Genomic DNA, 22967 nt, shown 5'->3' with positions numbered 1-22967 from the left:
ACATAGTCAATGGCAGATCTAAGTAAAGGCTAGTGTGGGCAATTACCCCAGTGGAATTTAAAAATGTTTTATATGTATATTAAGAAATTTAATATATTTTTACGATTGCTCAAATATAATAATAATAGGGGGTCGAATGAAAATTAACTTTTTAATTGAAGTATTTTTTCATGATTTTTAAAGGCCTAAGAGGTTAAGCCACAGGTATGCTCCCACTGAACAAAGATCATAGATCTGCCATTGAACAAATCGAACCTGAGATGGAATTGGTCCTAACTCCTAACATATGGAAATGGCTCAAAGGCCTAAATTTTCAGGCTTGATGGGCCTGGATAGAAAATTTGGGCTTGACCTAAATATGGGTCGGGTTTGGGTCGTAGTCTGAGTCTAACAGAATATGGTTTTTCTTTCTTTTTCTCTCTCTTTTTTTTTTATGTGATTGCTATGTAAATATGATTTTAATGATATAAATCCGATGGACAAGGTCCGATTCGAATTAAAAAAAAATAACGAATCGAATTTGGATCTACCGATCTCCGATTCGGTCCGTTTGCAGCCCTACTTGTGTCCTCTTTTATCATCCCGTACGTGCTGACTCTTTGTTCAAATTCGGCCACCAAAAGTTCCAAAACTGCATCAGATCCTTTGGAGTAGTTGGGACTTGGGAGCATCCATCCCCAATTTCTCCTAGTCCGTCTCCATACACAGTCACGCAGACACTTGAGAACAACGAACTTTTTCTACGTCTACGTCGTCAACAGGTAAAAAAACCCTAACTCTTTACATTGTTTCATTACTTTGTTTATTCATGCCTGCTCGTCTCTCGATGCTTAGTTGTTTTCGTTCTTCTTTCCTTCTCCTTCTCTTTCTCCTTGTTCTTCTTAAACTGAACTGATTTGAGAGCTTGCTTCCGTAGCAGCTGAAAGTCTATGGCTCCCGTCATAGAGAACTTACCCCCTAATAATGGAGGAGAAGACGAAGAAGGAGAAGAGGAAAGCCAGACATTTGAAGAGCTTGCTTTGGACCCACGCTTGGTCCGAGCACTGATAAAGAAGGATATCACAAAGCCAACGCCAATTCAGAGTGTCGCTATTCCATTGATTCTGGTATATTTCTACCCTTTTTTACTTTTTGCCCATCTCCTAAATCTCTTTAATTAATTTATGTTGCTTCTTTATTTCGTTGTTTCTAATTGTTACGTCTGTATCTCAATGTTTGTTTATTTAGTCACACTATGACCATATAAGTTAATGGTGGCATACATTCTGGTTTCTAATGCATTTTCCATTATTATTTCATGCAGGAAGGGAAAGATGTTGTTGCTCGTGCTAAAACTGGTTCTGGAAAGACATATGCCTACCTCCTTCCGTTGCTTCAGAAGCTGTTCTCGGATTCTGCTTCAGCAAAGACTGCTCCAAGTGCCTTTATTCTTGTCCCGACACGGGAACTTTGCCAACAAGTACATTACATCTACTTGATAGATTATTCTCAAGGGGTCAACTTTTGGTTATCTGCTGATTTGAGTGTGTGTTTCATTCATTCTATTTTGTAGGTTTATTCAGAGGTCTTAGCTCTTATTGAATCATGTAGAGTTCAGTTGAAAGTTGTACAGTTGACAAGTGGCATGTCTGTTACTGAATTGGTAAGTACATTTTTAATGCTAGGGTGAATGGAGTTCCTGCAGCATTCATCTTACTGGGCATGAATTTGTTAATTCATAGTGGCTTCTTATTTATTTATTTATTTTTGCAGCGAGCTGCATTAACAGGTCCACCTGATATTCTTGTCTCAACACCGGCCTGTGTTTCCATGTGTATGTCAGCTAATGTCATTCAAACCAAGTCAATTCAGGATTCCCTCTCAATACTTGTTCTGGATGAGGTGTAAAGTTGAAACAATGTGACGTAATTCTTTATTTCTTGTTTTGTAGTGAGCTTCTGAGCATGTTGATTTGTCATTTATCATCTATATTTTCCAAAAAATAGTTGACTGAAACCCAAGGATAAAAGGTCTAACATGTGTCTAGTTCATCCAACATGAAGTATTAGTGGTTTGGGCCAAGTAAACTGTGCATTTGTGTTGAGACTAAATTAACCACATCTATCTATATCTTTCAATTTCTAATTGACCCATATAAAGTGACATACCTTGGCCTAAGTGGAAATGCTTCTAAAATTTTGGCAACAATGGGATTACTGGCAACAATTTGATTATTTACCTTTCAAAAGAAAATTGATTATTGTTTTCTTACTAACTATCACCAAACCAGAGTTGCTATTTTAATTCTAACTGAAAAGTTTGATGATGAATCAGACACTGCATTTTGTATGCTCACTTCATGGCCCATTATGGTACATGTCCTGCCAAAACAATGGCTTCTTATGATCTGGTTATCAAAAGAAGGGGAAAAATAACGAACTTCACCTTTCATTGATGTTTATTTTTCTTGATACCTTTTATTTACTTAATGGACTTCATAAGGAATATCTTCCATGATAAATGTCTATACATCCCCCAGACCCTTCATAGAAGGCAAGGATGAAAAAAAGAGGAGGAAATGTATCTCTATTTGTTAATCTAATGAATCAATTTTGTGTTGCTGATAAAAAAAATATATATATAAAGAGGAAAAAGCATTCTTTGATATTGAAGAAATTTTGGAAACATGTACCTGGAATTTCATATATACCAAAAGGTATTCCACTTAGGGGTACAACTTGGGGATGGGCCTGGGTTGAGCATTTGTTAAAATTTGAAGGGACTCGGCATGAGGTCCCAGGCCCAATACAGTGCAAATTCCTCAAATTGGTTACCTGATTTGCATTCCTAATTTCACTATCCACCCAGGGAGCCTGAACTGCCAAACCTTCTACTTTCTGGTCAGCAACACAATAACTTTTCAAGACTTATTAGCTAATTTATGCCTGAAATTTGATAGTCATAACCAAACTACAATTTTTCTTTATTCATGAAATATTGGTGTTTTCCTTTCTCTTTTTGCATTTACATGAAAACTATTTTATATTTATCTTCAGGCAGACCTTCTTTTATCATATGGATACGAGGATGACCTAAAAACGTTTACAACTCATGTTCCTCGGCGTTGTCAGTGCCTTCTTATGTCTGCAACCTCAAGGTTTGCCGTCTGTATTTCTTTTCCACACTCTATGTATGACTTCTTGATGGTGTCACCAACCTTTTCAACAATTTTAAGGGCATATTTGGCATGGACCTTTTGGTACTTTGCTTCTAGTTTAGTGTTTGTTGTCTACAAGCAGATCATATGTGGCTTACACATTTCATGTTATTCTAGATGCAGACTGCTTTTTGTTCATTATATGAGCTGGAAAACAAGTTGTCTGGCTCTAAAACATGTGTAAATAGATAACCGTTGTATATGGAGTCTTGGAGAACTGAATTCTCTGGTACCACTTCAATGTTCATGATTACTCTGGAAGCTCCCTTGCTTCTATATTTATCAAGCTTTCGTTAATTATTAAATTTTGAGAAAAGGAAATTTCTGGATGTGATGCTTACTTGCAAGGCTGTCTAACATCATGCCTATCTTTTCCTCCCCTCCCCATTGTAGAGCTTATAGAGACTCACCTGTATCAAATCTTTTATGATGCTTTTTGACCATTGGCAATGGTGATGTTGAACTATCAATTCATTATGTTGCTTTTGACCATTGACAGTGCTGATGTTGAGAAGTTAAAGAAACTTGTTCTACACAATCCAGTCATTTTGACTCTACCAGAAGTTGGAGACATTAAAGATGAGATTATTCCAAAGAATGTTCAGCAATTTTGGGTATGAATTAGTATTTGCTTCCATAGAACTCTACAAACAATGCAAGTTTTCTTCTCCTTGATTGTCTTGGCTTAGATTGTTCATCTTTATCTATTTCTATCTGTTTCTTTCCTGGAACATTTGTTGTGATAATAATACCATTTTTCATATGAGTGTCATGTCTTTTGTGCATATAACTATATTATTTCTTTGATATGTATTTAACATGTGAAAAGGTTTGTCTATACCATTCTTCATTTTTGTCTACTTTTCTAATCAGTAATAAAATTAACAGAATTTGTTGACGATGCTGGTATAATATAATAGTACAAAGTAAAGACCTTCCCAAGGAATAGAAAAGAAAGGTAAACTGCCTGTGGAAGCATGCTTAACTATTCTGAAAAGAATCACCTCAAAGTCCTATTTTCCTGCAGGCTTAACTATTGTTTGGAAGCATGCTTATCTTATTACAGCACAAGCTTTACTGCCTAATTGTCAATTTGGTCCCAATGTGAGGGATAGACAGTTACACCAAAGGATGTGGTCAATACATCCAGAACTACGCATGTAGCAAGACTACAAGAGTTAACTTTGAGGTTTTTAAGTCCACTGGTAAGGTATACATGGAATACATGCAGAATCATCATTAGCACCATTATACTTGCCAATAATTGGTGAATTCAATATTTATAAAAAAAATTGGTGAATTCAATGGATCAACCAACCAATGTTAGCTTCAGTAAAACATGATTGCTTCTTGGGTGTATGCAATGACTTCATGTTTTCTATACCAAACTCCCGAAGTGTTCAATCCAGCATATCGTATAAAGGCTATATAGATGGACCTTTTTTTGATGTATCCTTATGTTTGTTTATGTTTCATCTATGTTATTGTCAAATGCTTGGCAAACTGCTATGTTTATTATTAGAGCATGAACTGTGCTTGTCAACCGAGTTTAAGTGGTTGTGATATAATTCACTAGTGGAGAAGTTTTATTTGTACTCATTGGCTTTTGTTTTTTCTTTTTTAACCCTAAAATTTATTCCAGGTGGAGGGATGATCATCTTGAAATTTTATTAGTAAACAAAATAAGATTTAAGAGAGCAATACTAAGGGCAAAGCCCACCTTTCCCCGAACCCAGCATACAAATAATACTCCCTTGCACTCTTGAAAACCCCCATAAATACAATTAACCAACCTTAGTTCTAGGCAGAAAAAAGTAAATCATAAAAAAAAGTTGAATACTACGAGGGAGAGAATCATGTGATCACACTTAAAATTATCCTCATCATAAGCAAAATTTTGTACTTATTAGCTTTTGGTTATCTCTACTTTCTTTTTAAGATATATTAAGCCATCCTAGCTAATGATTCTTAAGCTCTCTAGTTTTTGTATGTCTTGCCCCCAGATTTCATGCAGTGCTCGCGACAAGCTACTCAACATCCTTGCTCTCTTGAAGTTGGAACTTGTTCAGAAAAAAGTTCTGATATTTTTAAATAGTATTGACATGGCTTTCAGATTGAAACTCTTCCTGGAACAGGTATTGTTATACCCAATGCACCCTTGGGGTCTTGCACTATTATTTTGGTTTTTGTTGTATGTGGACCTACCTACCCTCATCTTTTATTGCTAATGAAAAACCTCTTGCATGACGAATCAACCAAAATCCTCTTTGTTTCCATTTTACCTCTTTCAGAACCTCAACTTGTGATACTTCTCCTAGGTTTTCTTGTATGCACTCATTTCTAATTCTGTCCTTTGTAGCTAACTATTCTATCTTAACATCCTCTTCTATGCTTCGTTATAATCATTTTATGGATGCGTTTCTTCTTCATTGCCCAACACTTTGCTGCATGCAAGGTTTTGCTCCTTGAGCCTTGCTTCTGGATTGGGAGAAGACTATTACTCTATTCTCAGTTATAGCCTATAAAGAACTTCTTTTGGGCAATTTGTATTGGACCAACTCTATGGGTAGTTTAAGATAATTTAGTTAAGAAGAGAAATGAGCTTGCAGTAGAACCCATTTAAATGGGCAGCAGGTCCTAAACTAAGGCTTGGGTCATGATTATTTTTTTTATAGGTCTGGGATCATGAGTTATTTAAGGGGTCCACTTTGTGAGTTCACTAGAAAATCCCATCTAGACATTTAAATGACCTAACCCCTCTCTTGTTTATGAGGTTTCCCACTTCTTTAAACGGGGCACTGCATGTCTTGTCATTAAGGTGTGCATGACCTATTTATGCCACCTGTATCTATCATTCCCAGATGTATTATTCTTATTTCTGTAGTATTTTTTTAACAACTCTATTTGAATTTGGCATTTTATTTGTGACAGTTTGGAATAAGATCTGCAGTTTTGAATGCTGAGTTGCCACAGAACTCACGCCTCCATATCCTTGAGGTATGTCTTACTAGGGCCTCCATCCAGTTTTTCACTTGCGAACATCATTCTTATAGTAAATGAGGATGTGGATTGTTGGCCATGAATTAAAAGAAAACAATTACTTTGGGAATTGGACCCTTCTGTTAATTATTGAAGGTACCTCAAAGGTAGTAGTAAGATGGTTGCTGAATGAGGAGGGAGTGATGTGGAGATTCAAGAATAAAATCAAGAAGTTTAAATGTCTGACTTGGAACTCCCAAGTTAAAACTCAATGGGGTGCAAAGATCAGCCAATTCTATGACTGATGCCTTAGCAAGATAAGGGGCTTACAGAAATCAAATGTTCTGGGCTAAATTTTAAATTAAATGACAAGGGTGAGGTAGTGGGGACTATCTATTAAAATGACTGCATGTGCATCTTGTACACACTAGATCTCAATTAATATATTTTTTATCATTACTCATAAAAAGGATTTTTCTGTTAGCAAGAAAGTCTACTTGGAATTACTGCAACAGTAACCCAATACCTGCTCCTCCTCTCATTGCTATCTGTGGCCTACTTAGAAGTTGGAGGCCTGATATTGCTGATGAAATGTGAAACTATTCAGAAAAAAATATGTTTATATACATTTTTGTTCTTTCAACATGTTCCACTTTAGGTTGCACCAGTGTTGCATGGATGCACAACGGGAATCAGAATCTGATGCATGTCTAGGAGTCTGAGCCGGCAAGATGAAGGAACAAGGACTTGTGGACACATCTATAGAAAACTATACACTAATAAAGTAGTCCATGTTTCTTGGATTTTAACATTGTAAATCCATTGAAAAAGGTCTAAAAGATTTTTATTTGTTAGGAAAAATGACATTCATTGTGTACTTTATCTGTTCATTTATGTTGAACGTGGACAGTTCATCCTTTTAGGAGAAAAATGTCTCATAGAAGTTTTCTTCAAGAATCCATGAAGTGTTGAAGTCCAATATGTGTCCAATGTGGACACTTCATCCATTTAGGAGTCCATGCAACACTGGGGTGCATATGTCTATATCCTTTTCAACACTGTACTATCTTCAGTATTGTTTGGGCAGAAAATTTAACAGGTATAGATATGATTAGTTCTTGACTTTGAAGTTCTTCCCCATTTTATCTACTTATATTTTGAGCAATCCCATTTTATCTACTTTCACAACGACAATAATAAAAATGAGGTGACCGTGTTGCCTGAGTCCACAGACCATCTGTGCTTACATTGTCCTATCTCTTCGAAAGTCTGGTATCATTTCATTGGAGCAGCTGGTCTTAATTGGGTCATGCCAAATTCAGTAAAAGATCTGCTGCTTTGCTGGAATCTCCAAGGTTTGAAGAAAAAAAGAAGTTTAATTTGGAGAACTATTCCTGCGGCAGTGATGTGGGTAGTTTGGTCTGAAAGGAATAGAATAATCTTCAGCAACAAAGCTAAGAGCACGGAGGAGATAGTGCAGCAGGCGGTCAGCAAGCTGCTTTCTTGGGTGTCTATTACACCTGATTTTAAAGAGCTAAATGTTCCTGTATTAGTTAGGTCTACTTCCTTTTGGGATCTGCAACATGTTCTGAAATCTGAGCAGCTACTTGTGTCTTGCTCTTCTGTTGTACTGAGTTCTTTCTCATTCAATAAAGTTATTACTTTACCTTTCAAAAAAAAAAGCTCACTGCTAACACATTTAGCATTCAGTTCTTATTTCTTTATATGTCACTGGTCTGCATCAGGAATTCAACGCTGGGCTTTTTGATTATTTAATAGCAACTGATGATAGCCAAATAAAAGAGAACAAACAAGTCAGCAAGGAGAATGACATTGTGTCAAAAAAATCTAAGAAGCATCTCATACGAAAATTGGATGCAGAATTTGGGGTGGTGAGAGGAATTGACTTCAAAAATGTATACACGGTATGCTCATTACTTTTTTTCTTCTGTAGATTCTATACTGACTTGCTACTAGAATTAATTGTTTCAATGAATCTGGGAATATTTTATCTGGTTGGAAGCTTATCTTTAAAACTTGAAATGTTTCACTTGGTATTCTGAGTGTTATGGAGTCATGTATTCCTAAATCATGTTAGCTGCCATTTGAAACAGCATTCATTGGCTTCCATTTAAATAGATAACCTTATGATTTGCTGGGGTATTAATGATATGTTACTTGCTAAAGTAAGCCCCTGTTTGGGAGTCCTTCTTTTAAGTGCTTGAAACATTCCAAAAGCACCTGAAAAACACTTATGGAAGTTTGGCAAAAAAAGCCCCAATAAGTGCTTTTTCAAGAGAATAAGCTCATTTTGAAAAATCCCAAAATATGGGCTTTTTAATAACCACTTTTTGAATGAAAAAGTGCTTATTGTGTTTGTGGCCCATCTTGGCCCGCCATCTAATTATCAAAATATCTATATTACCCCCCATTCGAAAGAATCACTTTTTCACCAAACACTCATAAGCTGCTTATTTAATAAACACTTATTTAAACAATAACCACTCCCAAACTTTGCCTAAGCCTATTGATGATATGTCTAGTTTTTGGTATGGATGATATCACTGGATCACTCGTAAATTTATTTTGATGATTATCATGATTTAGCTAATTAATTTACTCATAAATTACTTATGTTTTCTGTCTTGAAAAATCATGGTACACTGGATATAATGTGCACCTTCCATGATTCAAGTTGATTTTATCTAGTTGAGCTTGGGAATCTCTCAGCCTCAAGCCCTCAACTAAAAAGTATTCCCATATAAGATGTAATTGTCAGATATAAGACGGTCAGAAGATAAATAAACACTTGTTTTGGAGAAAAGTGGACCTAAAAGAAAGTACACCTTATGAAGCAAGATTTCCCTTTCTTTAAGGATTTGAAGCCTTGGGAGTAAGATCTAAATGTGATTTTGTAATGGAATTTAAAATAATAGACTGTATGATCAGAGTATAGTGGAGTCACTTTTATCTTTTTTTTTTTTTGAAAAAGATGGTAACTTTACTAATGAAATAGTGGGTACATAAGAAGATGTACACAGAAAGTACAACTCAAATGTTAAGTAGGAAGAAAGCTATCACTAAACAAGAAATCCTTGTGAGCACCAGCTTTTGCTAGGCCATCTGCATCAGAGTTTAGCTCCCTAGGGTTCCAGCCCAGCTGTGCATTTAAGTTAAATAGGATATCTCTAGCTTCAGCCAAGAAATGAGCTAAAGCCCATGGACCACTGCCAGAGTCAGCTAACCACTTGATGGTATTTGCTGAATCTCCTTTTATGATAATGTTTTGATAGCTCAGATCTCTTGCAATCCTGATTCCTGTTAGTGCTGCCATGATTTCAGCCTTTGTTGAAGAGGCTATCCCTATCGGTCCACTGAAAGCCCAATTAACTGTACAAACTCTTCTTCTAAAAATTCCACTGGTTCCTGCTGCACCTGACTTTCCAAACGCACTTCCATTAAAGTACATGGTTATCTCCCCTTCCGCCACAGAAGAGTGGGGGAGAGGGGTGATTAAGGACTGGTGTTTAGAAAACAAAAAATCTGCAGCATTTCTTTGAAGATCAGAAAAGGAAACTCCTTTGAAGAACTCTGAGTTGGAAGTCCAAAGGAAAATTCTATAAGATATAATAGACAAAAGCTCCTCAAAGTTTCCTTTTCTGTTGTTGAAAATTCGGTTATTTCTCTCTTCCTAGATGCTCCAAAGGATAGCATGTGCTACAGAAATCCATAAAGTCCTTCCTCTTTTGCTTAACCCTCTTGCTGTCCATTGTCTGAGACAGTCTATCACTTGTTCTGGGAAAGTCCAACTAAAATTGAAAAGATTGAGAAAGAAAATCCAGAATTTTCTAGTTTCCTCACAGTGGATCAGAATATGATTGGCTGATTCCCCGGTTTTCAAGCAAAAACAGCATACATGTGGGGATATATAGGACCTTCCTTGGTTCTTTTTCTGGAGGAGATCCAAAGTGTTGATCTTCTTCAGACTAGCTTCCCACACACACACAAAAAAAAAAAAAAAAACTCTGGAGGGAATGTGTGTACACCAAACTGTCTTGAAAGGGAAATGTTCAGTTGTCTGTTCTTCCTTGATTAGAGCCCTGAAGCAGGACTTAGTTGAAAGCTTACCTGCTGGGTGTAGGGTCCAGACTCGAGTGTCAGGGGTATTTGGGGAGAGGTACACTTCTCTGAGAGTGTAGGAATCTAGATATTTCCTCAAGTTCATTTTCTCTCAAAGGTCTTCTAAAGTCTAGGTTCTAGTTGAACTAAGAGTGATGTATGGATAAGACAAGGGAGATGGGAGCTTCTTTGTTTCGAGTAAGGCTGTAGAGGCGAGGAAAGGATGCAACCAAGGTAGTGTCACCCCACCAAACATCCGTCCAAAATTTTATTTTATCCCCATTTTCACTTTGTACCTGATAAAGGAAATGAAAGTTTGGTAGGTTGAGAGTATACCTTTCCAAGGGTTTATGTCCTTGATCTGGTTCAAGTGCAAACTGCAGTCTCAACCGTTGGCGTGCTTCCTATACTTGCTGCTGATGGTCTCAGTCCATAGGGCATTCGGTTCCTGAGGAAACCTCCACAACTATTTACTTAGAAGAGCTGTATTTTTTTTTTCTCTCAAATGAGATCCCTTTTCCCCACTTCCTTCCCATAGAAAATTTCTTTGAAGCCTTTCAAGTTGATTGGCAATTTTGGTTGGCATTCGAAAGGTTGAGAGATAGTATGTGGGCAAGTTTGCCAAAGAAGCTTTAATGAGGGTGAGTCTCCCGCCTTTGGACAAGTAGTCACTTTTCCACGTGGCCAATTTATTTTTTTGCATTTTTCTATTACTGGGTCCTAGAAACTTTGAATCTTCGGGTTCCCTCCAAGAGGCATTCCAAGATAGGAAAAAGGAAGGCTTTCAACTTTATAGCCCAAAATTTCCTTAAACGTTTTTAGGGGCTGAACATTTACTATGTTTAGCCCTGCAATACTGCTCTTAGAGAAGTTAACACGAAGCCCCGAAATCCATTCAAAACAGATTATGACCTTTTTCAAATTGACAACATTGTCTTCTTCAGCCTCTAAAAACAGCATAATGTTGTCTGCAAATTGAAGGTGCGTCATCTGAATTGAATCTGTGCCAACTTCGAAACCCCTCACCAACCCTATCAGATTTGCCTTCTTCACTAGTTGACTGAAAATTTCCATTATGAGAGTGAAGAGTAAGGGGGAGAGGGGGCAACCTTGTCTTAATCCTCTACTAGCCTTGAAGTAACCTTTAGGTTGCCCATTGATCAGGACTTAGAACCACATGGATTTAACACATCCCTCCACCCACTGAATCCATCTTCTTCCAAACCCCATTAGCCTCATGATTTCTAATAAACACTCCCAATCCACTGTCGTATGCTTTTTCCAAATCCAGCTTCACAATCACCCCGCCTTTTCATTCATTTTCCTCTCTTCCGCACATTCGTTTGCTATCAGAATGCTATCAACAATTTGCCGCCCTTTAACAAAAGCAAATTGATTAGGCGAAATGATCTCACATAGAACTTCCTTCAATCTCCTAGCCAGCACCTTTGCTCGTATTTTGTAGACACTTCCAACTAGATTAATAGGTCTGAGATCTTTTACTTCATGAGTGCCTATCTTTTTGGGAATTAGGCATATGGAATTAGAATTGTTCCCCTTATTTACTTTGGTCGAGTGGTAAAAGTCTTTGAACACTTCTAGCAGATTTTGTTTGATAGTATTCCAACAAGTCTGATAGAAAAAAATGTGGAAATCCATTTGGCTTTGGTGCCCTATCACCGTCCATATTGAAGACTGCTTGCATCACTTCTTGTTCTTGGAATTCCCTTTATAACCAGATTTTACTCACCTCTGAAAACTTTGAGCCTTCCCAAGAGCTTAGATAAGTGTCTCTACTTTCAGTTTTCGAATAGAGATCTTTGAAAAAGCTTACAAAGGCTTCAGATATTTCTTTAGGGTCCTCCGTCTCTCTTTGCTCAATTTTTATTTTTGAGATGTGGTTCCTTTTCCTTCTCCTAGGAGCATATATATGAAAGAATCTAGAACTTTTATTTCCCTCTTTCAGCCATCTGATCCTTGATCTTTGTCTCCAATACACTTCTTCACACCTTACCACCTTTTCCCATTCTTGTCTTAAGTTGATTCTCCTTCTTCTTCTACTCTCCTCTAATTGGCTGCTTTGCTCCTTTTGGTCAAGGTCATCCAATTCTAATAACAATGTTAATTTTTCTTCCTTGAATGCTTTAAATTCCTCTTTCCCCCATCTTTTTAGATTCCTTTTTACATACTTTAGTTTTTTCCAGAAACCTGTAACTTGGCCAGCCTTCCACTTTGCATTCCTCCCACCAGGTTGCCACCTTCTTAGAAAAATCTTTATGCTTGGTCCAAAATTTTTCCAATCTGAAAGGGGTTTTTCCCCGAATCTTCAGATCTGTAGTGAGAGATATTGGCCAATGATCAGAGATGCAACGAGACCAGATCTCCTAATAGGTCAAGGGGTAGAAATCTTCCCAATCTGGTGATATTAGAAATCTGTCTAGCCTACACCTTAGAGCATTCTCCTACATGTTGGACTAGGTGAAGTCACCATTTCTAAGGGGGAGATCGTGCAACCTATGTCTAGAAATGAACTTGGAAAACTCCCTCATACTTTTGTTAACTCTTCTCCCGTTTAAGTGCTTGTGACTGAATCTAGTGGCGTTGAAATCTCCACCCACAACCCAGGGGATGTCTTCCTGTTCATGAAGGGAACCCAACTCCTCCCAAAACTAATTCCTCTTTGAGGAGGTATTTGGACCACAAACTGCGGTTAGAATCTAGGTGAAATCATCTACCTTGTTAGTGAACAGGATTGAAATTGTGAATTTGCCTTTGTCTACCTCTACTCCCAAAACCACTAATTTTTTTTTTTTTGTTTCCTGTAGTAGAATTATGTCAGGATTTTCTCTTCTCAAAGTGTCTTTCACTATGCTTCTCTTGACATCACCACCCCAACCCCCTGACTTTCTAGCTTAATATCTTCATTAGTTTACTCTGGTTTACTTTCCCTTACTTAATCTTCTACTCTCTTCCCCTTTACAATCCACATTTTGATCCATTATACCCCATTGCAGACACTTTGATTCCCTATTGGGTCCCTTTCTTTTTCCTTTCTTTGAGTCATTTACTTCCTTAGGCTCACGTTTTTCCTTTATTTTCTTTCTTTCCAAGACCGAGGTCCCATTGGTTTCACGGCAGTGAATTCCTAGTTTCCCCGCCATTTCTATTACTTCAATTACTTTATGCTTTTCGATTTCTTGGCTTGTTGTAACTTGGGCCCCTACCTTGACAAACAAATTTTCCTTTGAACTAGATCTGCGGTAGTGAATATTGGGATTGTCCAACGGTTGGGATTGCCGATCACCTGAACCTGGAACACAAGGAAACACAAGGCTACAGTGAGAAGGAGAAAAGCTACTATGATTAAAAAGACAAGGAGACTCGAGGTTTGAAGAAAAGCAAGATCTAGAGTTTGCATTCAGGGAGTGCGGTGAGTTTCTTCCTCATCTGTCCTCAGGGCTTTTGTAAGAAGGCAACTGAATCCCATACTTTGGATCAACTAAACAAACTTCTTCCAATAGATCAATGCACCCCTACTCCTTTCTTCTGTCAAAGAGAACTTTGGATCTGGAAAACGCTACTTCATGTGGGTCAACCTCTGTTTCTGTCCTGTAGGAACTCAAATATTCATCTGAATCTGATTCTTCTACTTCTTTGGAGGAGCTTGACGTTGGATACTCGGGTATCAGTGAACGGAAGACTTCTTTTCGGTGAGTTTTTGAGCTTGGGGGGGGGGGTTTCAGGGATGTCTCGTCCATTGTAAGTGGGAGTCAGAGGAGGGCTAGGCGTGTGAGGGCCTTGACGCGTGCGAACAGCTTGGAAATAGTGGGTTTGGCTCGAGGACTGGCTAGGATTCTTAGCCAGGTGAGCAAAGTCCTCTTTGTGCTGACATTTCTCACCTGAACCCGGATGTTTCACCTCACACTTTGAGCTGAGGCTTCTTTTAAAATTTGAATTGGCTTCCTATTCCGGCTCTTTGAAGTACTTGTCAACTCAAATAAAAACAGAGGAGAAAGAGTTGAGAGTGAAAAGGGTGTGTTCTATCTTGAACATCACGCCCATAAAAGTTTAACTTATATATGAGATAATACAATGTTATGGAAAGGACAATTATGTCCTTGTCTTACAAGAAATAATAAAACAAAAGATAGTGTACATAAGTTACAACATAAAAGGGTGGTCCCAAGGGCCAAAAAAGGAAAGATGTAAGAGACATAGATCAGTCTCTACAGTACTCTTCCTGTCTCTTCCTTTTACCCTGTAGAGCAAAATCCTGCATGTTCCTGACTTCGCCCAACTCTCCCGTACCCACCATAAATTTTCCTTCCTTTGCACGAAACCGACCTACCCCAACTCCTGGTTGATCGAGGGGCTTAGAGAGCCCATGTGTTTGAGTATCGTTGCTCCAAGATGACTTAGCAGGTTCGATACTTGACTCGGTTGTCTTCTCCACTACGACCGAGGTGGAGAACCAGATGTTCCTATCGAGGACTAGTATCGATCGAGGTAGAGTGCACTCCTTGATTTTACACCTTCAGACGAGCCTCACTCAACTCAGATAGGCTTTTTGTTTTGGGATCGATTTCTTCTAATCCACCACATAGACTTCTGATAGCTTAAAAACTTCCTCCTTCCACAAATGAAACGGGAGTCCATGGATTGTAATCCATCCATTGAACAATAAATCTGAAGGGACAACGTTTGCAGTTCTCCACCAATGGTTTTTCTTCACCCAACTACTGTAAATGTAGAACTTCTCCAATCTAGCCCAAGCAGAGGCTAGGTCTTCAGATGGAGCGAACCCCACCACTTTGTTGCTGGAGAAGGGGTGAAGATGGATGAGGTTTGGAGAGTGAAGATTTGTTGAGAGGCCGAGCTCAATTTCATTCCAACCCAGTTCGTCAAGTTTGGTACACACGAATGCATTCTTCCATTTTCCGAAAGGTCTTTCTCGGGTGGCGATAGAAATATGGGCTGAACCTCCAGCCTTCACAACTCTGCTGTGCTTGTTCATTAAAGGTGGGGAGGCAACTGGGGTTTCAGAGGCTGAAGGTCCAAGCTTAGGAACGAAGGAGTCGAGCACTTCAACAAAAGTCTTCTAGTTTGATTTCTTTTCTTCTTCCGGAATGCAGATTGACCTTAGTTTTTTGGTGAGTTCCCAACAGCTTAATCGGATGAATCTTCCCCAACGGTTTCCACTTTGTTGAATTAGAAGCACCTTCCCTCTGTGAACGTGTTTACGCTCTTTGACTATTCTTGTTTGCAAGAAAATCACCTCTTGGAGGAAATCTCTCGTCCAGGTCGTCTCCTCTGCTTTCAGAGATATTCTCGACCTGCACCTCTTCCTCTCTCAGTTAGCATAAAAAAATCATCTTGTTTAAGTGGGTTTGTACTGAACTCGAAGGATTTTGAACTGATTGCTACTGACTTTCTCATCATTAACAGAACAATGGTTAATCGAGAAGAAAGATGCGACCACCAGTTTCAGCTGAGAAGATACCAATCTTCATAAGTTGAGTCTGAGCATCATCTCCTATGACTCGAAGATGAGTTTGACAAATTTCTCAACATGGTTAGAGGACCAGATGTCTTGGGTTTCGTAATCAGTTGACCAAAGTAGAACGGGAAACGCATTTGAAAAATGCAGAGTTATTAAAAAAAGTTAAATTACCAATCTATGTGCAATTGTACATCTAAGAAGTTGCTATTCCATCTACAAAATTGTTTAAAAATTTGAATCTGATTACACAAGAATTTATTGGACTTACATGCTCCTCGGTCCTCATTTGGGCATTCTGATATATAAGTACTACTACAAATTTCTGTTAGTTATTATGTTCTTGCTATTGTCTTCAGTTTATGGTCCAGTATTGGATTTGTATAAAAGACGTGTGCCAGTGTTGATGGAAATTGTTTCCAAAGTAAAAGATGAATCGTTTTTGCCCCATCCATTTCAGTTAACAGGGTTTAGTCTGTTTTTTACAGGTTATAAACTTTGAAATGCCTCAAAGTGCTGCAGGATATGTACATCGAATTGGCCGCACTGGGCGGGCATATAATACTGGTGCTTCAGTCTCTTTGGTAAGTTCATGCACAATTAATTTCTGATAAGTACCTTGTATAATGTATGGCCTTTTACCTGATTGTTTTTTATTTGCATATCCAGCACCAATACTGTGATGTATTGTAACTCTTGGTTTGTGATGTTACAAATTCATATGCATGTTTATTTTTGTCTTTTTGCTGCTAATGTTTGGTATATGCTTGGTCCCTATTTATCTACAGATGTACAAGAGAAGGATTCTCTGTTGATTATAGGATTAGAACTTCAGAATAATGGTTTTTTTTACAGTACTGTTATTTTCTTACTTCTACCATTCACAGGTTTCTACAGATGAGATGAAAGTTTTTGAAGAAATCAAATCTACATTGGAAGGGAATGAGAATCAGGACTTGACTAACTTCATTGCTCCATTTCCTTTACTTACTAAAAATGCGGTGGAGTCTTTACGATATAGAGCTGAGGTAAATATATGGTCCTAATGTATCACATGGATGGATACCCGGTATCAGTTGGTTAGTGTGATATAGTTACTTTAAATTACTTTCATTAGGTGGAAATGGTCCTTCAGAACCTTTGTATAGATGTACTTCTTTTTCTATTGTATTTGTATTTCAAGTTGTGCATTATTAATATGTTTATATCCAAAATGCATGCATTTTAATTAACTATCCAATTTTATGGTGACTCCTGTGTCTTCCCAAAAATTTGCGAACTCTTCCATTGATTTGTGAATTATATGAGAATAAATTAACAATGGCCATAGAATTTGGTGCACACTCGGGGTCATCGCAAACAAATTTGTATTTGGACGTTTCAGATTCTGTACTTCGAAGTAGGGTGGGGATGCAACTTGGGAAGGCTTGGGTTGAGCATTTGTTACAATTTGAATGGGCCTGACTCACCCAAAGGGCCCCGGCCTGGTGCAGTGTAAATTATTCAAAATGGGTACCTGATTTGCACTCTACTTTGAAGTGCTTAATAGCACTTGAAAGCTCTTCTCAGAAGGTGATGAAGAAAGGGACTTGGTTGAAATTTGTGGAATTGATGAAGAGAGAGGAGAGACTGAAGTGTAACAATTAAGGATGCTCAGACAAGGGTATTTTCCCCAACTTATTTTTATATGCAGCATTCCCTGGATTTGTATTCTTGTTTGAAGTGGTACAATGGTTGCTTCACCAAACTAAGACCGGGTCTAATAGTCTTTGGCAGCACTGCTTTTCTCCCTATCTATCATTGTCTTTGTTACCCTCCCTTTTTCTCCTTATGTTTTTCTTAGATTTATAAATTATGATATGGTATCAGAGCAAGATTTGATCCTGTCTGCTATGTGATTGTTTTCTTCCTTTATTTGTTCCTTAAATTTTATGCTAGACCCACCTTTAGTATTTGACTAGGGCTTAGTCCTTCGGTCCTTTTCCTCATGCTTTCAACTTGGTTTGATGTTTCAACTATCTTGATTGCTATGGTCATGATGCATGGTGGAATGGATTCTCCCATTATGAGGTAAACCCAAAAGAAGAGAATTGATGTCTGATCTTTACAATTGTATATGTTTGGATAAACATCTGTCCTTGGTTGACATTTGATTTTTTTCCCATCCAAAAATGGTTTTATTTAACTCTTCAAGCCTATGTGGCAAGGAAAATGCTTCTTCAAAGGATGTGTGGTAATGCTTTTGCTGGTTTAGTACCAACATGGTCATCTTCTAACTAATCTTATCCTTGAATGTTCAACTTGGTCTGAAATCAATCATCATGCATTGATAGTCTTTTCATGGTCATAAGAAAGATTTGAAACTCGATATATGATGATTATCATACATATGCAATTGTAGGTTTGTAAAATAACCATTCATTAAGTCTTTTTTATTTCTATCATAAGTTTTTTTTTCTTTATTTGATTTAGTATAATGGTTATTGGTGAAAGCACAACTCAGTAATGAATGGCGGTAAACTTTACAGGATGTTGCAAAAAGCATAACAAAAGTTGCAATAAGAGAATCACGTGCTCAAGATCTGAGAAATGAGATTCTTAATTCAGAAAAGTGAGTATTGCATTAACTAATGTTTTAACTTGCCTTTCATCTGATTTTCCTTTATGAGAATTATATGTGTTGTATATGAGATAGAGATCTGGGAGAACCGAAGAAAGTAATCTTAATTAAAGTTATCGGTACAAAAACCTGCAACTCTTTTACTTAGAGAATATATATAAAGTTACATACAAAAAAAATGAATAATATAATGTTGTCACTTCACTATCTCATGTGGCAAGTTTTATTCCAACAACACTATATGGCATAGTATGCTTCCAGATCATCATTATTTGAAAGTCCATGGGGATGATCATTTCTAGCCCAATTGAGCCTGCAATATATATATATATATATATATTTATCATGCCACAATATGTATTATATATAATATTTTATATTATATATAGTATAACATATTTTTTTACATATATGTGGCCCAAGCTTGGGCTTATATTTCAGGCACTGGGTCTGGGCCAGCATTGCTAAAAGTCACCTTCTACACATATCGGTTGATGTAACCCATAGAGAATTGGGTTCGCTAAATTAATAATTAATGCTTGGCTCTTGCAGAATTAATTCCCTGAACCAACCAGTCCTGAGCATGCAAAAACTACCAAGCCATTACTGTTGCTGGATAATTTTTTAATTTTCAGTATATTGGATTGCTTAGGAAACATTTACCAAGATATAACTTAATGGAGACCTTAACCTTAGTACTCCATGAACTAGTATCAAGTCTGACAAGATCCTTGCCATCCATAAAGTCTAAGACCTGGATATCTCAAATGGCAATGATAGATTGCTAGGTATGAGATGCATAATTAAAGTGAATATAAAGGGTGATTCACTAACTTATCAGCCAAGCTGACTCCATGTAGTTGGGATAAGGCATGGATGATGATGATGATCACTAACTTATCAAGCAAGCAAAAATTGCAAACATCAGGTGAGAAGCACTGTTGTATCTATTCCTCTATGGCATCTTTCAAGTTCTTTTTTTTTTTTGGGGGGTGAACATCCCCAGCTAAAACAACCCATTTTTGTAGAGTGGAATCTTCAATAATTTATTTATAAGGAAAAAAAGAATTATTATTTCAACATCATAACACCTTGAAAAAGGAAGATGTAATGATTTAAAAGGTGTGTCTAGGCGCATTTCAAGGTTTGTGTCTCACCTAGGCCTAGGTGCAGCTCCTTTAAAAAGTCATATGCCTGGTGCACCTTGCACCTTAGCCCAAGTGCATGCAAGGCTCACCAGATGTTTTTTTAAAATGATAAGGAACTATAATTAAAATTAAAAACCATTCTTTTATGTATGGATTAAGAATTTAAGACCCTAGCATGGATATGCTTGGGCATGCCTCAAGGTTTTGATACAAGGCGGCTTGTAGAATTAGGGTGATACGATTTGGAAAGAAATAAAGAGATTGAAAGTTTAATGTGCTTGAATATGTTTTATATGTTATGTTTATGTATTTTAATTAGAGCTACTAGGCTTTTTAAAACATTTAGTTTAAGGTTTAAGTATGCATTTTTATTTCATAGTAAGGTACCTACCTTAGAGGTAGTCTTTATTTTTTCATACGTTAACTGGGTTATTTTCATATCATTGGGGGCAGGAAAAAGGCATACACTCATTAGCATGTCTGTGTTTTATTGTAGGGTTGCAAGAAAGTGTTGTGACCATGTGAACACATTGAAACCAAACCGCACTGGATGATTTGGTTTTTCATTTGGTAGATAGCATGTTGTGTTTTATTGGAGAAGAGTCAGAAGAAAGTGTTGTGATCATGTGATCTCATTGCTCCACATGTTAATCTATCTTTGTATTTCTTGATTGTCAAAGTAAGGTGGTGGACCCTGAAGGCATGGTTTTCAAGGTGTTGAGGTGAGGCTGGGTGATGGTGTTTTTAGAATAAAACCCATCTTTTACTATTAATTGTCACCTAGTCTTCTAGGTGATGGGTTTTTTTGAATAAAAAACATGAATCCTAGGGTAATTCCTTAGGCTCCATAGCAAGTAGCAGCTATCTTTTGCTATCAATTGTCTATAATCTTATTGTAAAAAAATCAATTGTCTATAATCTTCGTAAAATATGTATAGGTTTCATTTAAAACATAGAAAATCAACATATTCATAAAAAATGGAAAAAAGAAATTTCAGAAAATAGAGGAGGTGAGACTATTTTTGTCTGTAATGGTGATGGTGATGATGATGATAACAAATGAAAAAATAATAAAAGGAAATTAGCATGTTAACTTAAACTGGGTGTTGCCTATGTTTCGCCTTGATGACTATGGAATAACCAAGAAGGTATGTCCATCAATCACCTCAGAAAAGAAAGCCCATGAAATGATGAAACATGAACCATCCACCCAAGCTGTAATATCATTTAGCTATGCCAGTTTTTGTGTTTTGCAAAAGGTGTACCATGCGGCAGCACAACTCATGTTACACAGGCAAAATTGTGCATTTTAGCACATACTCTACCTTTTGCATTAGTTTTTCCCTTGTTTGATCAGCCTTTTCTTGGGTATTTTGTTACTGACAATTACTCCTGTTTAGGTTGAAGGCTCATTTTGAAGATAATCCAAGAGACTTGGGTAAGGGGAATTTATTTGTTGGATATGCAGCTTAATTTTAATGATGATCTTGGGTCTAGCGTATTCAAGTTCTAATTATATAAGGTTTGGTGATGATTGAACAGATCTACTAAAGCATGACAAGGTACTGAGCAAGAAGCCTCCTCCCTCACATCTAAGGGCTGTGCCTGAATACCTCTTGGACCCAGTGACACAGGAAGCCAGCAAGATTGTTAAGCTTGCGAGAGCTGCAATGGGAAGTACCAAGTCTACTTGCCGGAAAGGGTCTAAGAGAAAACATGGCAAAAGTAGAGATCCTCTGAAAACCTTCTCTGCTGAGGTCTGTCCATATCCCTTATTTCCGTTCATTTCTTCTTAGTGCAGTGCTGATGCTCTACTAGATTATAGTAGTTTGACTATATGATGATTTGTTCTCTAGAAGTTCCCTTATAGAATCTGATTATGGATTATCTCTGAATTTGGCCACAGGCACCAAAGAGAGCTGGGATAAAGAGGAAGGGAAAAGATGGAAATGACAGTCATAGACGCAAGAAGAAAAACGGTATCTGAAAGCAGTTCACCTCTGTAAATCTTTAAATCCTGGGGTTTGTACTAACCCTATAGTTCTGTACCAAAATATCAACTATAAATTTGAGTGTTTCCTTTTTGAGCGGCTCTATAATCCAAGGAACGTTTTGGTCTCAAGATCTTATTGTTTTAGTAATTCCTCAAATTGTTTTCTTGATCCTCCAAGTGTTTTTATAATCTGTTTAATTATTATTGATGCCAAAGTTGTCTAGTTCTTTACTTCTTTTACGTGCAAGGCTTTTACGATCTGCCTTAACCGGTTTCTATGCTACTAGTAGAAGCATTATGGATGCAACCAGCAAAGAGGAAACATAAATTTAGGCTCAGTTTGGCAAGTGCAAAACCTTGTATACGGTATTTCCGAACCTTGTATTTGTACTGTATATATTTGTATTTGCACTCTTACCAAACTGAGCCTTAGTGTTGCCAATAGTTATTTGTGTTTATATATGCAAAGGTAACAAAAAAATTGATATATCATAGCTAAGTAGCTGGTATTAAGTGCTCATAGTTAATTAGTCAAATCTTCGTCTCTCGGGACTCGATTGAGTAATTCTTGTGTTTACTTGTCATTTTTAATAACTTTAGTCACTCTTTCTTGCTTGTTACACTGTCATTCAGGTACTAGTGTATGTAAATCAACTCCATTATTTCTTTCTGGCTTCTTTCGAGCAATCGACTCTTTTTTGTACCAGGCATTAGTCAAATTTATCTCGGTTCAACCAACTCAGAATTCGGAATCCAGCTGCACATTATGAATACCTCCTGTTCATGTATCTTAATTTGATAATTTCATTGAGAGATGTTCTCAATGTGCAACTGGATCCTTGCCTGCAGAGTGTTGGCAGGGTTTTTGTTTTCAGGGGATCCTGTCTCGTCTTAAAACCCTCTTGATCTGACCTTATTAGGTTGGGTTTGAGTGAAGTTTTGATAAGATTTCAGGTCAGGTTCAAGTTAAGACCTCTCAGCAGTCGGCACTAAATCCAACCCATTGCCGAAGTGACATTGAAATTGTAAATATAGCTTTCACCAATGGAATGCGGTTAGATTTGCTGAATCCAACTCGTTGGCATCCCCAGATGAATTACCTACTGTAAACCAACCGTTGGATAAAGGTGATCAGACTTCCAAGTCCAGAGGGATATGACGATGGATCAGAGAGGTCGGAGGAAAAAGAGAGAGAAAGAGAGGGAAGACTGGAGAGAATATGGGTTCTTTTTCCTCTATAATGGGTTTTGCTAATCAGTTCATAATGAAAATTGGTCCCCATATGAATGGGGCTTATAGTGTCATGGTCTCTTCTTTTTAAATTTTTATTGTTCTTTTCATTTTGCCCATTTTGCCCTTGTATTTAATTAATATACATGTTTAATTAATGCATGTGCCTTTAATTATCATTCTAG

General features: G+C 37.3%; 1 protein-coding gene across 3 annotated transcripts; it reads left to right on the top strand.

The window, feature by feature from the left end:
• The first annotated feature begins 590 nt into the window (after window positions 1-590).
• LOC104606270 (P-loop containing nucleoside triphosphate hydrolases superfamily protein) lies at window positions 591-21681 on the top strand. 3 transcript variants are annotated; one of them, XM_010271375.3, is made up of 16 exons: window positions 591-761; window positions 920-1106; window positions 1304-1459; window positions 1553-1642; window positions 1753-1881; window positions 3036-3136; window positions 3696-3810; window positions 5200-5331; window positions 6128-6193; window positions 7921-8100; window positions 16280-16375; window positions 16679-16819; window positions 18320-18402; window positions 20960-20997; window positions 21102-21316; window positions 21466-21681. In XM_010271375.3, exons 2-16 carry the CDS (start codon window positions 930-932, stop codon window positions 21544-21546), a joined length of 1800 nt encoding a protein of 599 aa, XP_010269677.1. In that variant the 5' UTR covers window positions 591-761; window positions 920-929; the 3' UTR covers window positions 21547-21681. The 3 variants fall into 3 exon arrangements, with proteins under 3 accessions (XP_010269677.1, XP_010269683.1, XP_088743654.1); XM_010271381.3 differs by having other exon boundaries at window positions 594-761; window positions 917-1106; XM_088887528.1 differs by lacking the exon at window positions 1753-1881 and having other exon boundaries at window positions 621-761.
• The last annotated feature ends 1286 nt before the right edge of the window (window positions 21682-22967 follow it).

Source organism: Nelumbo nucifera, chromosome 5, assembly GCF_055504915.1.
Source record: "Nelumbo nucifera cultivar China Antique chromosome 5, China Antique-T2T, whole genome shotgun sequence".
In the NCBI taxonomy this organism is placed as follows: domain Eukaryota; kingdom Viridiplantae; phylum Streptophyta; class Magnoliopsida; order Proteales; family Nelumbonaceae; genus Nelumbo; species Nelumbo nucifera.
This window is presented reverse-complemented; position numbering and strand designations above follow the sequence as displayed.